Source organism: Melozone crissalis, unplaced genomic scaffold, assembly GCF_028551555.1.
Source record: "Melozone crissalis strain CALT ecotype California unplaced genomic scaffold, PUWL_Pcris_2 ptg000007l_1, whole genome shotgun sequence".
Taxonomy (NCBI): domain Eukaryota; kingdom Metazoa; phylum Chordata; class Aves; order Passeriformes; family Passerellidae; genus Melozone; species Melozone crissalis.
Window position 1 is genome coordinate 151,264 of NW_026535785.1, and position 15,518 is coordinate 166,781.

Below are 15,518 nucleotides of genomic sequence, written 5' to 3' on the forward strand. Positions count from 1 at the left end.
ACAATAGATACCTTCAGTGTAGGCAGCCAGGGAAGAACTCCCCACTACCCACCTGAAAGAAGCAAGGCACCAGAACACAGCACCTTACCTTCTACAGCACAGACAGGGAGACAGCAAGTCTGGGGGTCCAGTCCCTAATTTTCATCCAGGACAAATCCCCTTGAGAGGAAAGTCCTGTGAATTTTTGCCCATGAAATAATCCCCAAAACTGGGCGTTGAGACTGAATCATTTAGCCATTGGCCCACAGAGAGGGCTGCTCTCCCCACCCAAAAATGACCTCTCCTCCCCTTTGCAATTGTAGTCACTTCAAACACCTGGAACATGGCTCTGCATTAACTCTTTCTGGGGCAGCCTAAGGACACAGCTTGGTTTCCTGGCATGCCTAGGCTGCCATCCTTTGTCACCACTTTCCTCAGCCTGCAAACACTGCTGGGGGCAAATCTAGAGGGTCCAGGTATTCCAGCACTAGTACCTTGTAATTCACCGAGAGTGGATTGATGGACTGTAAAGCTTGAGGAGGCCATCAGTCTGTCCTGACCTAAGTCAGGACTCCCAGGAGTTTCTGGGATCCCAGTGCACCAGCTGACAAACACCAGTTTGTGGCTGCATTACAATGGATTACAATTGGGAGGCATCTTCTTCAATAAACTAAAGGGAAGAAAGCACTCCCCTAACCAGTGCTTTGGAGGCACCAGGACCTGAAGGATTAAAGTAAGCTCAAGTTGTCATTGGTTTGGAGGTTTTTTCCTTTTTTTTTTTTTTTTTTGGGGGGGGGGGGTTGGTTTGTTTTGTTTTGTGTGGTTTTGGGGGGGGGGGGTTTGTGTGGGTTTTTTTTTTGTTTTTGTTTTTTTTTTTTTGGGGGGGGGTTTTTTTGGTTGCTTCAAGACCCAAGTAAACTCATAATTCTGGCAGCCAGCAGAAATTATGCGATTCTTCCCTCTTTGATGGCATTGCAAACCACAGATGATACCATTCCCAGAAGGCCACTTTTGCTAAGCAATGTGAACCTATGACTTCCTGCCTCAATTCCTCCATGGCTAGGATAAATGAGAGCCATCTTGTACTCTTCCTGCCTTTCAAGGGCTGCTCCAAGTCTTCCCTTATTGCCATGGCAGCAAGTGGCCAGAGGCTGAAGAGTTGCTCAGGGACAAGAGGGACTTGCCAACCTTCGAGCAAACAGACTGCTGATGCCTTCAGTGCAGAGGCCAGTGGTCACTGTGAATTTTACCTGTTTATACCTGCATCCGAGTTGGAGAACACAGGACCTTGCATTCAACCCATGCTCACTACACAGCCATCAGTAAGGCTGCGGCTCCCCAGGTGACATGAGCAGCCCCTTCCCTCAGTGCTGTAGCTGGGCTGGCCCTGCTGGGGAGCCATGACCTGCTGTTGACCACAGTATTGCAATGGGCACTTCTGAGGCCACAATGGGGGCTGAGGATTCAGGGCTGGAGACAGGTTGGAAGGCGGTGGAGTGTGCTCAGCAGGTCTAGCCAGGACCCTTAGCCCCAGACTGGAGGGCAGACTTCTCATTGCAACAAGCCCCAAGGCCTTTGGATAAGGAATAGTACCTTTCAAAACCCTTTCACAGAGCAACATCTTGTATTGAAGCGGTTTGGACTGTCTTCTGCTGAGGGCTGCACAATTTCTTTCTTCTTTTGACTGAAACCTGACATGAGTAACCTTTGGAAGTTTATGCAGGTCCTCTCCAAGCACCTATGGGTTATTTTCTCACTTCCCTCAGCTAGCCCCATCTCTTGCCATGCTGCAGCCCTGGCAGGGTTAAACACAGCATTGGGAGGCCTCAAGGACGATGCTGTATGTTCTGCCTAGCAACAATCCCCAAAGTGACGCAACTGGAGCCCTACCCGTCATACTGCACACAGCAGTGGGGTTCAGGGAAGGCCACAGTGGAAGTCTGTTGCCAAGGTGGGGAAAAATGTGGCTCTGGAGACATAGGAGGCTCAGTTACATAATGTTGAGAACCTGGTGAGAAGCAGGATGGGAAAAGAAGTACAACGGCACCTGTGGGTTTCTCCTGCTATTACAATGCCCTTCTCCTCTCACTGAATGTCTCCAGTCCTCCTCCAGACACTTTCACATGGGGTATGCAACCCCTATCCTCCCACCCCTTGTTGTGCAGTGTTTCACAGGACAAAAGCATGAACACACAACTCAGTAATTAGTGTTCTAGAAATATGGCCAAGCCATCCTTCTGTGGTGTGGTGAAAGAGGCAGCCATACCCTGCAGGATGCATTTCTGCCAGCAAGGCTGCCCTCTCTCTTCACTGTCAGGCCCCTATCCCACCCCACTCACTTGCCTCCACCCTCTGTAGTTTGCTTCTCTGTCCCAGCAGGTCAGCATCACAGGTATCTTGTGCACACCTCTTCAGCTCCCTCTTTCTTGTGTAGCTTGAGCAATTGATTTTTATCTCTTCCCACTGGAAGGAGAAACTAGTGACAACTTCAGCATTTTTTATGGTACTGTCTTTCTCTGGTACCAAGGCTCCCAGAGTCCCATTTCTGTGAGCAGAGGTGAAGCCAGTAAAACCAAGCAATTTGGCTTCCAGACTGAGCTGCAGACACAAAGTGGGACTGACAAACAGCTGCTTGAGGAGAGCACAGGCTCAAGCATTGCTGCACTGACAAACCTGTCTCTGTCAGACTGCAGGTAGGTCATACACAAGGACAGTTTTGCCAATTCAGGGTGCACTGGGAGGTGCAGGGACAGACACCCAACTAGTACTCTGCATAAAAATCCACCAGGGTCAGTACCAAATCACTTCACTTGTTCCCCCTCCCCCCCAAAAATTTTTTTTGCTTTAATTTCCAGCAATTTATGTCTACTCCTTTCAGCAGACTGCAGGCTCTGACCACTGTGGTGCTGGGAGTGTACAGAGTCCAGCAGGTACAGGAGCCTTTGCTTGCTCAGCCTGGGCACTGGGTCCAGAGCCAGCACATTGATAGACAGAGTGCACTCCAGGTTTGTGGGGAGTTGGAAGCACCAGTGAGCTACAGGCCAAACAGCCACGATGAAAGACTTGCAATTCCTGTTACAGATGCTGAGAAGAATGTTCCACAAAGTGTGAGTGTTGCTGGTTCCTGAGTACAGGCACAGTGAAAGAAAACATCTTGTCCAGACTTGTGTCTGTTTACATCCAGGTAAATATTATCCAGGTAAGTGAATATTCTGTGTTTGACTTACAACTTCAGAGACCTGAGCTGTTGCATGATATGTCATAGCAGCTGTCCTCCACTGGCCTTGCAGCCCCTGGGACAGTGACCAGCTACCGGGGGTGGTGCGGAAAGAGGCACAGTGGCTCTGTGGGGTGAGATGACACTGCGCGCTTACAGTGGGTGGCGTGGGCAGCACCGGCACTTCCTTCTCACAAGAACACAGACAGGCTAGCCTTCTCAGGACTGAATTACAGCCCCAGGGATGGAAACCTACCATCTTCTGACTAATCCACTCCTGCAATAACTGTTCATCTCCTTATAAAATGGTGGAGTTGGAGTGTGTGTGAGAAACATTGAGGGTGCCTAAAATAAATCCCTTTTGCTTCAAGCTAAGCTCTCTGTTTTCTGACCACGCCAACAGCAAACAGAGTGAACAAAATATTTCCCTGCTCTTCACAAGAGTTTTTTACAAGTTTGCAAGTTGTCTAGACACCTCTCTATTAACAAGCTTGCAAGCTGTTAACAGATGCTTGTTTTTTGAAATGAGATGCCTGTGATCAATCTTTTTCTCACAGGTTGTGTTTCTAGATATTTCTTTTGCTTTCTTCTGAATCCCCTCCAGCTGATCCACTCGCCTCTGGAAACACAGTGTGCAAGACTGGGGCCAAGCCAGTCTGAAGTGGGGGCAGAAGAATTTCTTCACACGTCCTACATGTGACATTCCTGTTCATACACCCTAGAAATGTTAGTTTTTTCGCAACAGGATGACATTGTGGACTTGAGTTCAGTTTGTCATTCACAGTAACCTCCAGTTCTTTTCTACAGTACTGCTCTATCGTCACTATGCTGCACTCATTGTCCCTGTGATTATTTATTTATGTGGGACAGTCAATAAATCTGGTTGTGGTGTTCAGCAGCGATTGTGCTGCAGCTCCCAGCTGCCTCAAACTGGAGACATATGAGGCAGTTCATTACTTGCTCCTACCACTTTACCCTCCAAGTTCCCAGGGAGGGCACTGAACCAGGTCAGAGCTCTTGGTCCATGGCAAGCCAAACCACATCATTCCTCCCCTTAGCACAGCAATGATACCAGAAGTAGCCAGAAACAAAGAAGCCAAAAATAATAATAATAAAAAATTACAAAGAGAAGCCTAAACAGTGGAGAAGATTAATACTGGTATCCTCAACTTCCTATTGCTCTGTTCTGCTGACTGGTATTTGTTGCAGTGAAAACAGGAACCCAGAAGATGATGCTGACTGAGTTCAGCTACAGTACTTTGAGCAGGAGTGAAGTGACACAAAGTATTTGTAAGATTTCTCATTATAGCAACAGAAATTTAAAAAGATTGACTCACTTCTGTGGTATCTTGAAGCTCATACTTCACTTTTTAGCAGCAAACACTCTAGTAAAACACTGAACACATCTCCAACAGAGCAATACTTCCTGCCTCTGTCTTTGAACAAGTGAATCACAGACAAATCCAAAGAAAGCTCTATCTCAGTTTATTGGATGACCAGCAGCAACACTCTGCATAAGAAACACTTATTTCATCCCTTCTTGTGACTCATGATTATTCAGCTTAATTCCTCATGTCCCTTTCAGTCAAAAGCTCTACTAAGAAAAATGGCACTGTGCATGACCCTGAAAGTTCACAAAGGGTTGCTAAAATTTTTAAACCCATCCAGCAAGGAGGCCTGCTTTCTGGCACGTCAACATGAGTGATGCAACATATGCTGATGAAAGGTTGTGTGCAACAGCGTCACAGCTGAGCACCTGCACTATCTCCAGACTGCTCGTCCTAAGCTCCCTATGGATTCTCCATTTTCTAACTTTGCACACAATTTCTGTCCCCTCTGTATGACCTGGGCTTTGAAACAATGGTTCTTTTGTTTTCCTTCTGTCTTACTTCAACCTAAGTAAATTCTAAGATGCATTTTCAGATCTCCAGAACTTTGTGGAATCAGGTGAAGTGTTGAGGAGAGTGTTTTCCCACAGTGCTGAGGTGCAGTTTTTTGGCTTTTCACCATATAAGTCTATAGAGTTATTGCTGTTGCTCCTGTAGAGACAGAAGGGTGAAACAGTCTGTTGCCACCAGCCTTGCAGATGGAGGAAATGTATTTCTGCATTTTAGAGACAAATTTGGAATGTCTGCCTCTCATGGCACATATTCAGGTACTGTGTCTGAGACCTTACAGTGTGACTGTTTTCCCAAAAATGTGTTTTCCTAAACGTAATGAAAGTATGTCTTTGCAATTTTTTTGCTGTAAAAGCAAAGAGCTTTTACAGACAGTGTTTGGTCAAACTCTTGAATAAAAGCATTTGCCTGAATGTGGAGTTTTCTGTATTTTCAAATTGTCCTGCTGTCCTTACTTTTCTCCCTTTCCTGAATCAGCTCTGCCCTTACCAGTCCTGAGAAATGCTGACACTTGTATGGGTGAGATCCTGACTTGCCTTTGCTCCAGCCATCACCAATAACCACAGGAATAATTCATCACCTCCTCTGCTGGAAGGTGATGGTTGCTGTGCTAAGGGGTCTCCTCCCTCCGGGATGGGAGGACAGACAGAGGGCAGCAGGACATTATCGTCAGTAAAAAGGTCCCATCATATAGTCTGAAGTGGCCTCTGGCAAAAAGACACAAAAGGGGTCTACTTCGTTCTGTATGGCTAAATATAAAATAACATATCTAAAGAAAATTACCTGATCATGGTCTGCCAAGGGCTGAACTGGAACCTCACAGCTGCACTGCAGGACAGCTCCCACGGTGTTAGTGACTGTATCTGGAGACACAGGCTCTGTGCTGGCGCAGCTGGAGAAGCAACAAAATGCTGTGCATTGCCAGGACAAGACAGACAGTTGCTCTGCTGATGTAAACTGCCAGCGCACTTGTGTCTTGAATGCTGCATAGAGGTGCAAACACTGCTTCACAGGATGGGTTTAGGGGAGCTAGGGCAGGCCCAGAGAAGCTGGGAGTGGGTTTGCATAAGAAACAGAGAGGCACGGATGAAGTTTACAGAGGCACGAGGTGGCAGAAAAACTGAATTAAGAACACTCACCAAAACTCACAGCACAGGAAAAGGCAGAACTTGTACAATTGTGAAAATTTAGTTAGATAAATTTAGTCAGTTTCCAGTGGATTCTAACAAGCATGTTCTGTGGTAGGTGAGAAACCCCGAGACGTTATCGCCACAAGGGGCTGCGGGGACCGTGTCCGTGGAAGCGAAGGGGAGCGGGCACACATCCCAGCAGCTGGTGAACCCTGCGCAGGTGCCGGAAAACCGCGCACCTGCGCCGAGGAGCTGAGCACCTTCAGGCGGGGCAGGGCCTAGCCCGGTCGGAGCTTCCACCACTTTAGAGAAGTGGCGGCGGGGCGGAGGCGAGCGGACGAGACGGAGCTCACCGCGCCGGCGGTACCCCGGGGCGGCCCGGCCCGGCCCCCCGGCCCCAGCGCCGGCGGAGCGGGGCCGCGCCGGGCCATGGCGGAGCGGGGCTGCCCCCGTGCCGCGCGGGGGGAACGTGCCGGGGCGGGCAGGCGGTGAGGGCAGCGGGCGGTGAGGGCAGCAGGCGGTGAGGGCAGCGGGCGGGCAGCGCGCGGGCTCCGGGTCGCAGCCGGGGCTGAGCGGACCGGGCTGGCGGCAGCGAGGGGCCTGGACGGGTCAATGCCATCCCTGCCATCATCTCTCCTTAGCGCCGTAGCCGCACCAGAGGCAGAGGGGCCGCGAGGAAGCCGCACCGTGCCGGGGTCGCTGGAGCGCCGCCACTGCCTGTACCTGCACACGGGCCGGGGTGAGCGCGTCCGGCGGGAGCCGCTCCCTCTGTCCTGCGGAGCGCAGCGGCTGGCCCGGCTCCCTCCCGGGCGCTCCTCTGCGGCCGCAGACTCACCTCGGCCTCCCCTCCAGCCTGCTGCCAGATGGTGGAGGTTCTGCTCGCCGTCCTGATCCTGATCTGCAGCTCCGTGTCCTGTGGCTCGGCGGGAGGATACACCGGCCTCCCCGCCCTGGGGGGCATTTACTACTACCAGTACGGCGGGGCCTACAGCGGCTTCGGCGGAGCGGAGGGGGAGCGAGCCCAGCAGCTTGACCAACGTTTCTACCTACTGAAGCTGCCCATTGCAAGGGCAGCGATGGTCGTGGGTGGGTGTCTCCTGGTCTTCCCTTGTGTTCTAATTTTGGTTAGTGTTCTGCAGGTCCCGTGGCACTTCCCAGCATGGCTGCTGATTGAATGCACCTTGTACATAGTGATTGCAGTTAGCACTGTGCCTGCTCTGTACTATTTCCTCCATTCTCTGCTGAGCGTTTATAATTCATCAGTGTGCAAAGAGAGAGAGCAGCTTTATCAGAGCAAAGGCTATCAGGGCTTCTGGTGCAGCCTGCATGGGGCAGAGATTGCTGCCGGCCTATTGGGCTGCATGGCTGCCATGGCATACCTGCTCAGTGCAGGCCTAGCTGTCAGAGATTACAGGACAGTTCATGAACAGAAACAGAAGCCACTGCAATTATAAGAACTTTCAAATGATTCTTCCACTCCAGTAATAGTCTTGATTTTTGCCAGTCTTACTGAGATGAAGCAGTATGCTTTCCTTTCTTCTGGACAGCACAGCCTTAATGCTACAGAACACTCACCAAGCTAGCATAGCTCTAAATATGGTAGAGTCAGGTTAGCGGTAACTTGAATTTGCATTATTGAGTTATTAGTGGCTCAAAGCTGATGCAATGGATTGTCTCGGCCTCATAGGCAGCCCTTCCATGCCACTCTCAGGTGCCCTCTTCTCCAGTGAGGCCTTGCCACAAGTACTGCCACTACATGCTTTTGTCAATGAACAGCTTTTTGTAGCTGAAACTGTCTACAAAAGGCATGTGACTCTGCTGAGAAAAGAGCTCTTAAAAACAAGTGACTGAGGCCCATGGTTGTGACAATTAAATATTGCTTCCTTGTAGGTCTCTTGGAATTAACAGACCACTGTGAACATGACATTTACAAAGCCATGAAAATATCCTGAAAAAACCTCTCAAACTCAGTCAAACTTGTGATAAAATGCCTTTTCAAACTCCAGGAGAGGGTGCATTTATGTATGAAATGGTCTTTTTATATGACTTGTATACAAGAGTTTTGCTTAAAAAGATGTCCTGGATTGGGATAATCAGACAAAAGCTTTATGAGATCAAATGGGTGATTGAATATAGAAGTATATTATTTTCAAAATACATTTTCAGTGTACAAGTTGGAGAAATGAGACGCTGCTCCTAATTTTTTTTTTAGAAAAACTTATAGGAAATTTAACTGGGAAAAGTAGCACTAGAATCACCAACTCATGTCTTAAAATAAAATGCCACTTCAGAGCAGTGTCCACTGTGTGCATTGTTCATATGAGGATGGAACTGCTGTAGTTTCACAGATGAGTTCTGCCCATATTAAAAAAAAAACTAAACATACTAGAAACATGCTTTGCCTTATATGTAAGCTCTTCTTTCACTGGCACCAGTGACCAAATCCTCACAATTACCAAAACCATGGAACACTATTGAACTAGAGACACTAAAGTAAAACAGATGCCAAGTAGGAACACACTAGCTGCTTTGGGGTTTGTTTGATTTAGTTTGTTTTTAGTTCAGGGTTTTTTTGCTTTTTAACATCAAGTGTCTCAGCACAGGGATTTACGTGGACAGTCCATTGTTGTCCTGTTTCTGTTAACATTTCTGTATTTCCTCTTGTTGCAGCTACTTCTAGAGCTGTACAGTGCTATTGAGAGCAAGTTCACAGGGCAGCATTCCTCTAGCAGGAAACAAAGCTGCCTTAATAATTGGTAAGCCTAATTCTACCCTCAGTGTTCTGAAAGAAGTTTTTGTATGGAAGGCTGATGAGTGAAATAGCACACAGAGCGCAGTGAATAACCTACAGCACAGCTGCTGCTAGACACAGCCACCTTTGACTGGGATATTGCAGAGATTTTTTCCAGCACAGTAACAGAATCAGAATAAGCTCTTAGATGAAAGTAAAAACCTTTATTGCTAAGTCAGCTGAAAATTCAATGCAAAAATACTCTTCCTCCCTGAACCTTTCTATACATCTCAATGGACTAGTGTTTTACGTTATTTGCCTTTCCAAAGCAATACACAGGCCACAGTGCTGAGGGCACATTCATTAGACAACCTACTCCCACACACAATAAAAACAGGGATCCTTATAGGTGCATGCTAGAGTGGGATACTGAAAATACTCTCCTTTTTAAAAACAAAAAAAAACCATGAAAAAGGATTATTTAGTAAACAGGTGGTACACTGCAATATTTAACATGCGCCAGATCATATGAATCATTTAAAAAAGGTAACATTTTAAAATGTGAAAAAAGAGGAAAAGTACAGTTGAGTCTTTAGAGAGCAATAGAACAGCAGACAATGATTGCACAAGACCAAAGAGGAGATCTGCCTGAAGAAAGGCCTTTGGCAAGTGACACAAAAGCCACCAGCATCTATCTGGAAGGAGTGCAGAAACCCCACAGGTCCAAAGCCTTACGTGTGACTGAAGGTCCTGTGTACTATACAGGAAAGATTTCAGACTTCACAGCAGCTTGTCCCTGAGAGAGGGGAATACTTCCTTCTTCTTGGAACAGGATGTTATCCTCCCATCCAACTGAAGATTCCTGTCTGGTATGAACAGTCTGTGATGCTGCCTCCACTGGGGCCTGTTCCTTGCTCTAGGGGCAACGTGGGGGCTATCTCTTACCTTTAACACCTGAGCCCCTGTTACCCACCACTCAATATAACCTTTATGGGTTCCTTTTACAGAAGCCTTTCTGGACAGGACAGAGCAGCGCCTTCAGAGTACCTTTCTCAGCAAGTATGCTTATCAGGAGAGCCAGAATTACTGAAGAGATGGACCAGCAACCTCCTTGGCTGTGGCTGTGTGCAGTGTGGGAGGGCTTGCATTGCTCAGCAGGGACAAAACAGCCTGAGGACCTCAAGGTGAGAATCCCTCTCTAACAGCAAGTCTGCAAATGAGTGGGACATTCTCAGTGATGTGGTTATGTGATGATCACATAGTATCTCTGCAAACTCCAAAAACAAAAATCAAGGAAGGGACTGGAGAAGAGAAAGATAACTGGGAAGACACTTTCTATACCCTGCTATGAGTCCTTCAGTAAACTCACCCTTTCATACCTGTTCCACATACAGCAGTGCTCCTTGGGAGCTTGAAATCTAAGGTAGTGTTAATAAATAAAGTAGGGGTGACACACAGGGAGGAAGGAAGACAAAAGGTAGTGGAGGGAAGCACTCTGTTCACTCTGTGAGAGTTGTGCTCACCAGACAGATGAAGATAACCCAGCCACTGTCTGACCAATGTCAGAAAAAAACCCTTTTCTTTGGATGACAATGACCTTGAAGCATGTCTCAGCAGTAGGAATCTTGTTTAGAAAATCCAAGACATTTGCGTGAAAAAAAATATGCCAGTGTGTTTGCTGACACCCAAAACTGGCCTAGGAAAAAGCAGTACTTTTTGTGATGAACAGGCACTATTTTTAATGCATGAAAAAGATTTTGGATGACTGGAGAAAAAGCATCACAATGCTGTGGCTGAAATGGAAAAGCTTAATCCTTGGAAGAAGCACATGGAAAATACGCAAAAGCTGCTTGAGGACACCAGCACTTGTCTTAGTCAAATAGAGAAAGACTATTTGGAACAGGTAAAGTCAACTCGGCCTGTGCTGCCCGGAGTCCATAATACCAGCTTCACAGAAATCTGTGGATTCTGCCTGGAATGTAAGAAAGATAACAAGCCATGTCTTCCATGACAGTTAACACCCACAGAAAACAGGAGCTGGCTGTAATTAAACTCCCTTTCTGCTTCAAAACCAGAGACAGCACTGAAGAAAAAGTTCAAGTAGGAATTCCTTCTGTTCCATTCTTCCACTACCTCTAAGAGGTGCAGTTCAGGAATCTGCATGCTCTATTGCAGATAGATGTGTTTTCCTTATTCCTTCAACACTGAGCTAGGTAGAGCCATTCATTACTAACTACCTGTGGCAATTCTGCATGCAATACTACTGATTCAGACTGGCAAGGACACACTGGACTTTCCATATCAGTGCAAGAAATGGAGAACTGATTTTCATTCATACATGCTACTCACATGCAAGGCTTTTCAGAGTCTTACTCAGAAATAAGGGTTTCTGCATCAGTCTCATACTGAATGGAGGCTGTTCTACAGCCCTTTCAGGTATCAGAAACTGTGAGGCTAGGCACAGATATTTGGTAAAATTATCACCAGTGACAATCAAAACTTGCAGTTGAAAACATTTGGGATTTACTTCTCCTGCATACTTATATGATGATAACATGAAAGAGTTTTGGTGTTTAGCATCTGAATCTTTTCTGCTGCTTTTCATCTGCCTAAAGGATTCAAATAGTGTTGTTCCTGTGATTTTAAGAATTAGCTTCAACCTCCAGTTCCAAATGAAAGAGGCATTTAAACAACCAAAATTGTGAGAGTTTAAACTTTGCAAAAATTTGGGTTGTTTCATGATTACACTGCAACTAGCACAGAGTATATCCTAAAATGTTCCTCCTCATGCATGATAGAAATACCTTTTCTTCCTAGTGATAAGAAATTCAAGGTGCTCTGAAATCTCAGTAAAATTCCATTAGATTTTGTGAAAAGATCTATATTGACAGAATTCCACAAATAGTCTGCACAGTATTTCCTTCTGAGCAAGGCCCAAATTTGATCCCAAAATAGGCAACTCAAGCCTTACAGATCTCTTCAGAAGAAATGTTTAAGTTTTCTTCATAAATATATAATTAATGAAGAAAAGGCACTAGGCCACATCACAGTCAGGATTATTGCACCACCACTGACATGACAAGGACACCTGCTATCCAGCTCTGTCAGAAAGGAAGACAAATCTGCATGCTACAGAGGCAGTGATCTCCACAACTCTTATACAAGATGACGACATGAGCAGCCAACTTGCACCTTGCACCAAAAATCCTAATGGAAACACAAGGCCTCTGAGTGCAGACTAGCCAGTTCATCATTAGTGAGACTGTTTTAAACATCTTTTTCAGTGCTGATAAAAATGTTAATAAGATGAAAAGTTTAATTTTTGCTTTTGTGCTGAAGGCTAAGCAGGAACAAGTTTCACCTTGTTTGTGGCCAAACTGGGCACATACCATGAAATGCTGGTTGCTGTGTATTTGGAATATGATTCCTGCTTCCAGAGGCAAGCAAAGACACTGCAGCTGACAATGCACAGGTTTATGCTGACGGAAAAGAGCACTTCTGCCAGTCTTAGAGCAGCACACCACTGTTTACAGCTTGGCTCTTCTGGCTGACCACTGAGACAAGCACAAGCTCCTGGCTTTATCCCATGTCTTCTGTAGAAGAAGCCTCTGCTGTGAAGCATCCATGATGAAGGTGGCCAGGCTGCTGCTGAGGTGGGTCTGTGCTCTGCAGCTAGAACCACTAGATCTACATGTTGCCTTAATCAACCAGTCCTGAGCTGATCTTTCCTGTGCTCCATATAAAATGCATTGTTTGGCACCTGCTTATCACTCAGCTATGTATTTTCTCATCCTGCACAGAATGATCCCACCATAACCTTCACTCTCCCCTACACCAGGGCTCATCAGAACACTGGTACCCTGAGTCCTCCACTGTCCTAAGAACATCCATTGGGAAAAGTTCACATCATACCTGCTGCAGAGTCCTTTCTCCCCTAACCCTAAATAATAAAGTGCTGGGCTGAAAGGGAAAAGAACAGTTTAAGTGCAATAAATAAAAGTGCTTGCAATTAATGTAGGAAACCATTCTCAGGTCAGCTTCATTGCAACTGTCTGTATTCTTTCAAAGAATAACAAAGTCAGATGCTGGGGGGGAGGGTGGAACACTGCATCAGAAATATTCACAGGACTCTAAACACTGAGCATTTCTCCCTCAGCAGCCTCCTCACCCCACACACACACACACACACACACACACACACACACCAGCCCCTTTCTGGCAGAGCTGGCAGAACCTCAGGGTTCAAGGACTTACCAGACAGTCCCTAACACAGAGCTCAGCTGCTGATCTGCGTGCTCACAGAACAGCTGAGATGCTACAGTGGTTAAGTGGGCAGCCCCGACGTTGGCCTTCCTGATTTTTCCTCAACTCCATTAAGGAAGCAGCAGGTGTCTGTACTCCTTACAGATCCCAGCTCCCTCAGAGGGCATGACAGCCCTTATTAAACAGAGCTTCCTGGGATAGATAATGTGGGAATAGTACTCATAGGGTTACAAAGCTGTGTCAAACTCCTCTGGCAGGGATGCTGCATGTTCTTCTTTCAGCTCCTGATCTGCTCTATCCTCCTGGTGCTGCTTCATTTGTTCCTTCACTTCCTCTTCCAGATCATGTGGCACCACAAATTGATCTTCTGGCTCCATCTGGGATGGAGCAGCAAAATAGCCTGTCTTCTTCTTGGGTGCCTCTGTCGCTACTTCAATGAGGTTGAGGCTCTCCTCCAAGGGCACTATGGAGCCATTGGAAAGCTTCTTTCCATAAAGACAACATGTGGAAAGAGATTTTTGGAGTCCACACTTCTCCTTAACCCCTCTCTGCACAGTATTGCTGTTTACACTGTTCTGCCTCCGAATGATGAGTACAAGCCCAGAGTCATCCTCTGGCCCTGGAGCAGAAGAGCTGTACTCTGCAGCAGGATGTTCTAATTCCAGACCCTTTCCTTTACAGCAATGGATGTCCACCTCTACCTCCACTTTACTGCCATTTGTCATCACACCTTCCACAGGCTGCTCATCATCACTATCTAGACCATTGTCAGACTGGTTGCTAGAGAAGGTGGCACTGGAAGGTTGGCGCTGAAAGATGCTTGAGGGGGGCACAGGATGTAGGCTGCAACGTCGTTCTTGTCGTGGTAGCAAGCTGCCATCAAGACCAACAGCACTGTGTTCATCTGATGCAGTAGAGCCCACCTCACTGCTAACCTCAGAAGCAGACAGTTCACTGCTGAACTCTGAAGCAATTCCACTGCTACATGAAGGTGTTGCTGGTTTGGTGGTGGTAGAACTAAATCCCCCAGGGCCTGTCAGAGTGAGGCCGTGCATCTCACACGTGCAGTTGTCCTCACTGATGTTCAGACATACCACCATTGCACCAACATTGTCTTGGCAACCATAGCTTTGTGCTAAAGTGCAGAGCTTCTTTGCAGCAGCTAGTGGGTCGTGTAGGTGCCGCACAGCTGAGACAGCTTCTGCATAAGAAAGGTGTTCCCAGAGAGCTTTGTTCCCTAGAAGTAGCAACTCATCTTGTACAGTCAGTGGAATGGAATAGACATGTGGTTTGGGCAGGATCCAAGGATGCAGGTACGTGCAGCCCAGCATCCGAGTACAGCAAGTCACACCATTGACTTTATTGTCCTGCAGACAAGAGAAATAAGGGAGTAGCATTGGATGTGCTATTACGATCACTTAGAAAGCAAACTTTCCCCTGCTCATATGCTGGTTTGGAGCCTTGAGAAATGCCAGTTACACAGCTGCAGCACTGGAGAAAGGGATCTAGGTGCAGGTACTACAGCACAAACATTCACTGATGACCAGGTACAATAACCGCCATCATCCATGCTGGCAATAACACACTTTTATGCCACAAGACTTTTTGTTGCACTCTGAAGAATTGTAGCAGAAAATTCTGAAATGTGCAGCTAGTCTACCTGCAATACACTGATCAGAGAGTCTCACTGATTAGTCTTATGTGAAACTTATTTTTTCAGTACGAGACAGTGACTTTCAACTTTCTCAGTGCAAGACAGGTTACCCAGACATTAAACTATTTCTGTGTATTATCTGAAGTATTTCGCTCTTTATTAATGTATAACTGCATTGTGAAATGTGGACACTATAACCCGAGGATAAAAAGAATAGGTAGGTATCTCAAACTGTTTCTGTAATCAGGATGTATTACCCGCTTCTGCTAGATGGTCTCCTGGCCAGCCTGGCAGTGGTCTCCCATAAAGAGAAGTGCCCAGAACCCTCAGTCCCTTTCCCAAGTCAGTGTCTTGAGTTTAATTTCAGTGTTCTTAAATTCTGTATCCTCTGGGTGTCAGCACTGCTGCTGCCGCCAAGTATTAAAATCCAGCAGATGAGATGCACAGGGAAGTCTCTTATACAATAATTTCACATTTTTTTTTCAGAATCCATTAATGAGCCAGTTTTTAAACTATTTAACGTGCTACATTAATCCCATAGTTATTTTCAGTCAGTAGCCACAGTGCTACGCCTTGAAGAGCTGTAACACAGTTACCCATTATGCTCATGAAAAATACTGCTATCTAGCAATTTGATACTTTTAAA

The 15,518-nt window shown here is 46.5% G+C and overlaps 2 protein-coding genes across 2 annotated transcripts in view; one reads left to right on the top strand and one right to left on the bottom strand.

The window, feature by feature from the left end:
* The first annotated feature begins 1,428 nt into the window (after positions 1-1,428).
* MARVELD3 (MARVEL domain containing 3) lies at positions 1,429-8,291 on the top strand. Its single transcript, XM_054269579.1, is given in 7 exon segments — positions 1,429-1,459; positions 6,340-6,380; positions 6,383-6,416; positions 6,419-6,450; positions 6,453-6,712; positions 6,866-7,032; positions 7,035-8,291. Coding segments are annotated over 7 exon segments (1,209 nt in total). The 3' UTR covers positions 7,679-8,291.
* Positions 8,292-13,149: 4,858 nt separating this feature from the next.
* Positions 13,150-15,518, bottom strand: part of PHLPP2 (PH domain and leucine rich repeat protein phosphatase 2) — a 28,002-nt gene continuing 25,633 nt past the window's right edge. Inside the window, exon 19 of the mRNA XM_054296132.1 lies at positions 13,150-14,585. Within this exon, the coding sequence (XP_054152107.1) occupies positions 13,446-14,585 (1,140 nt within the window). The 3' untranslated portion in view covers positions 13,150-13,445. The remainder of the gene's footprint in view (positions 14,586-15,518) is intronic.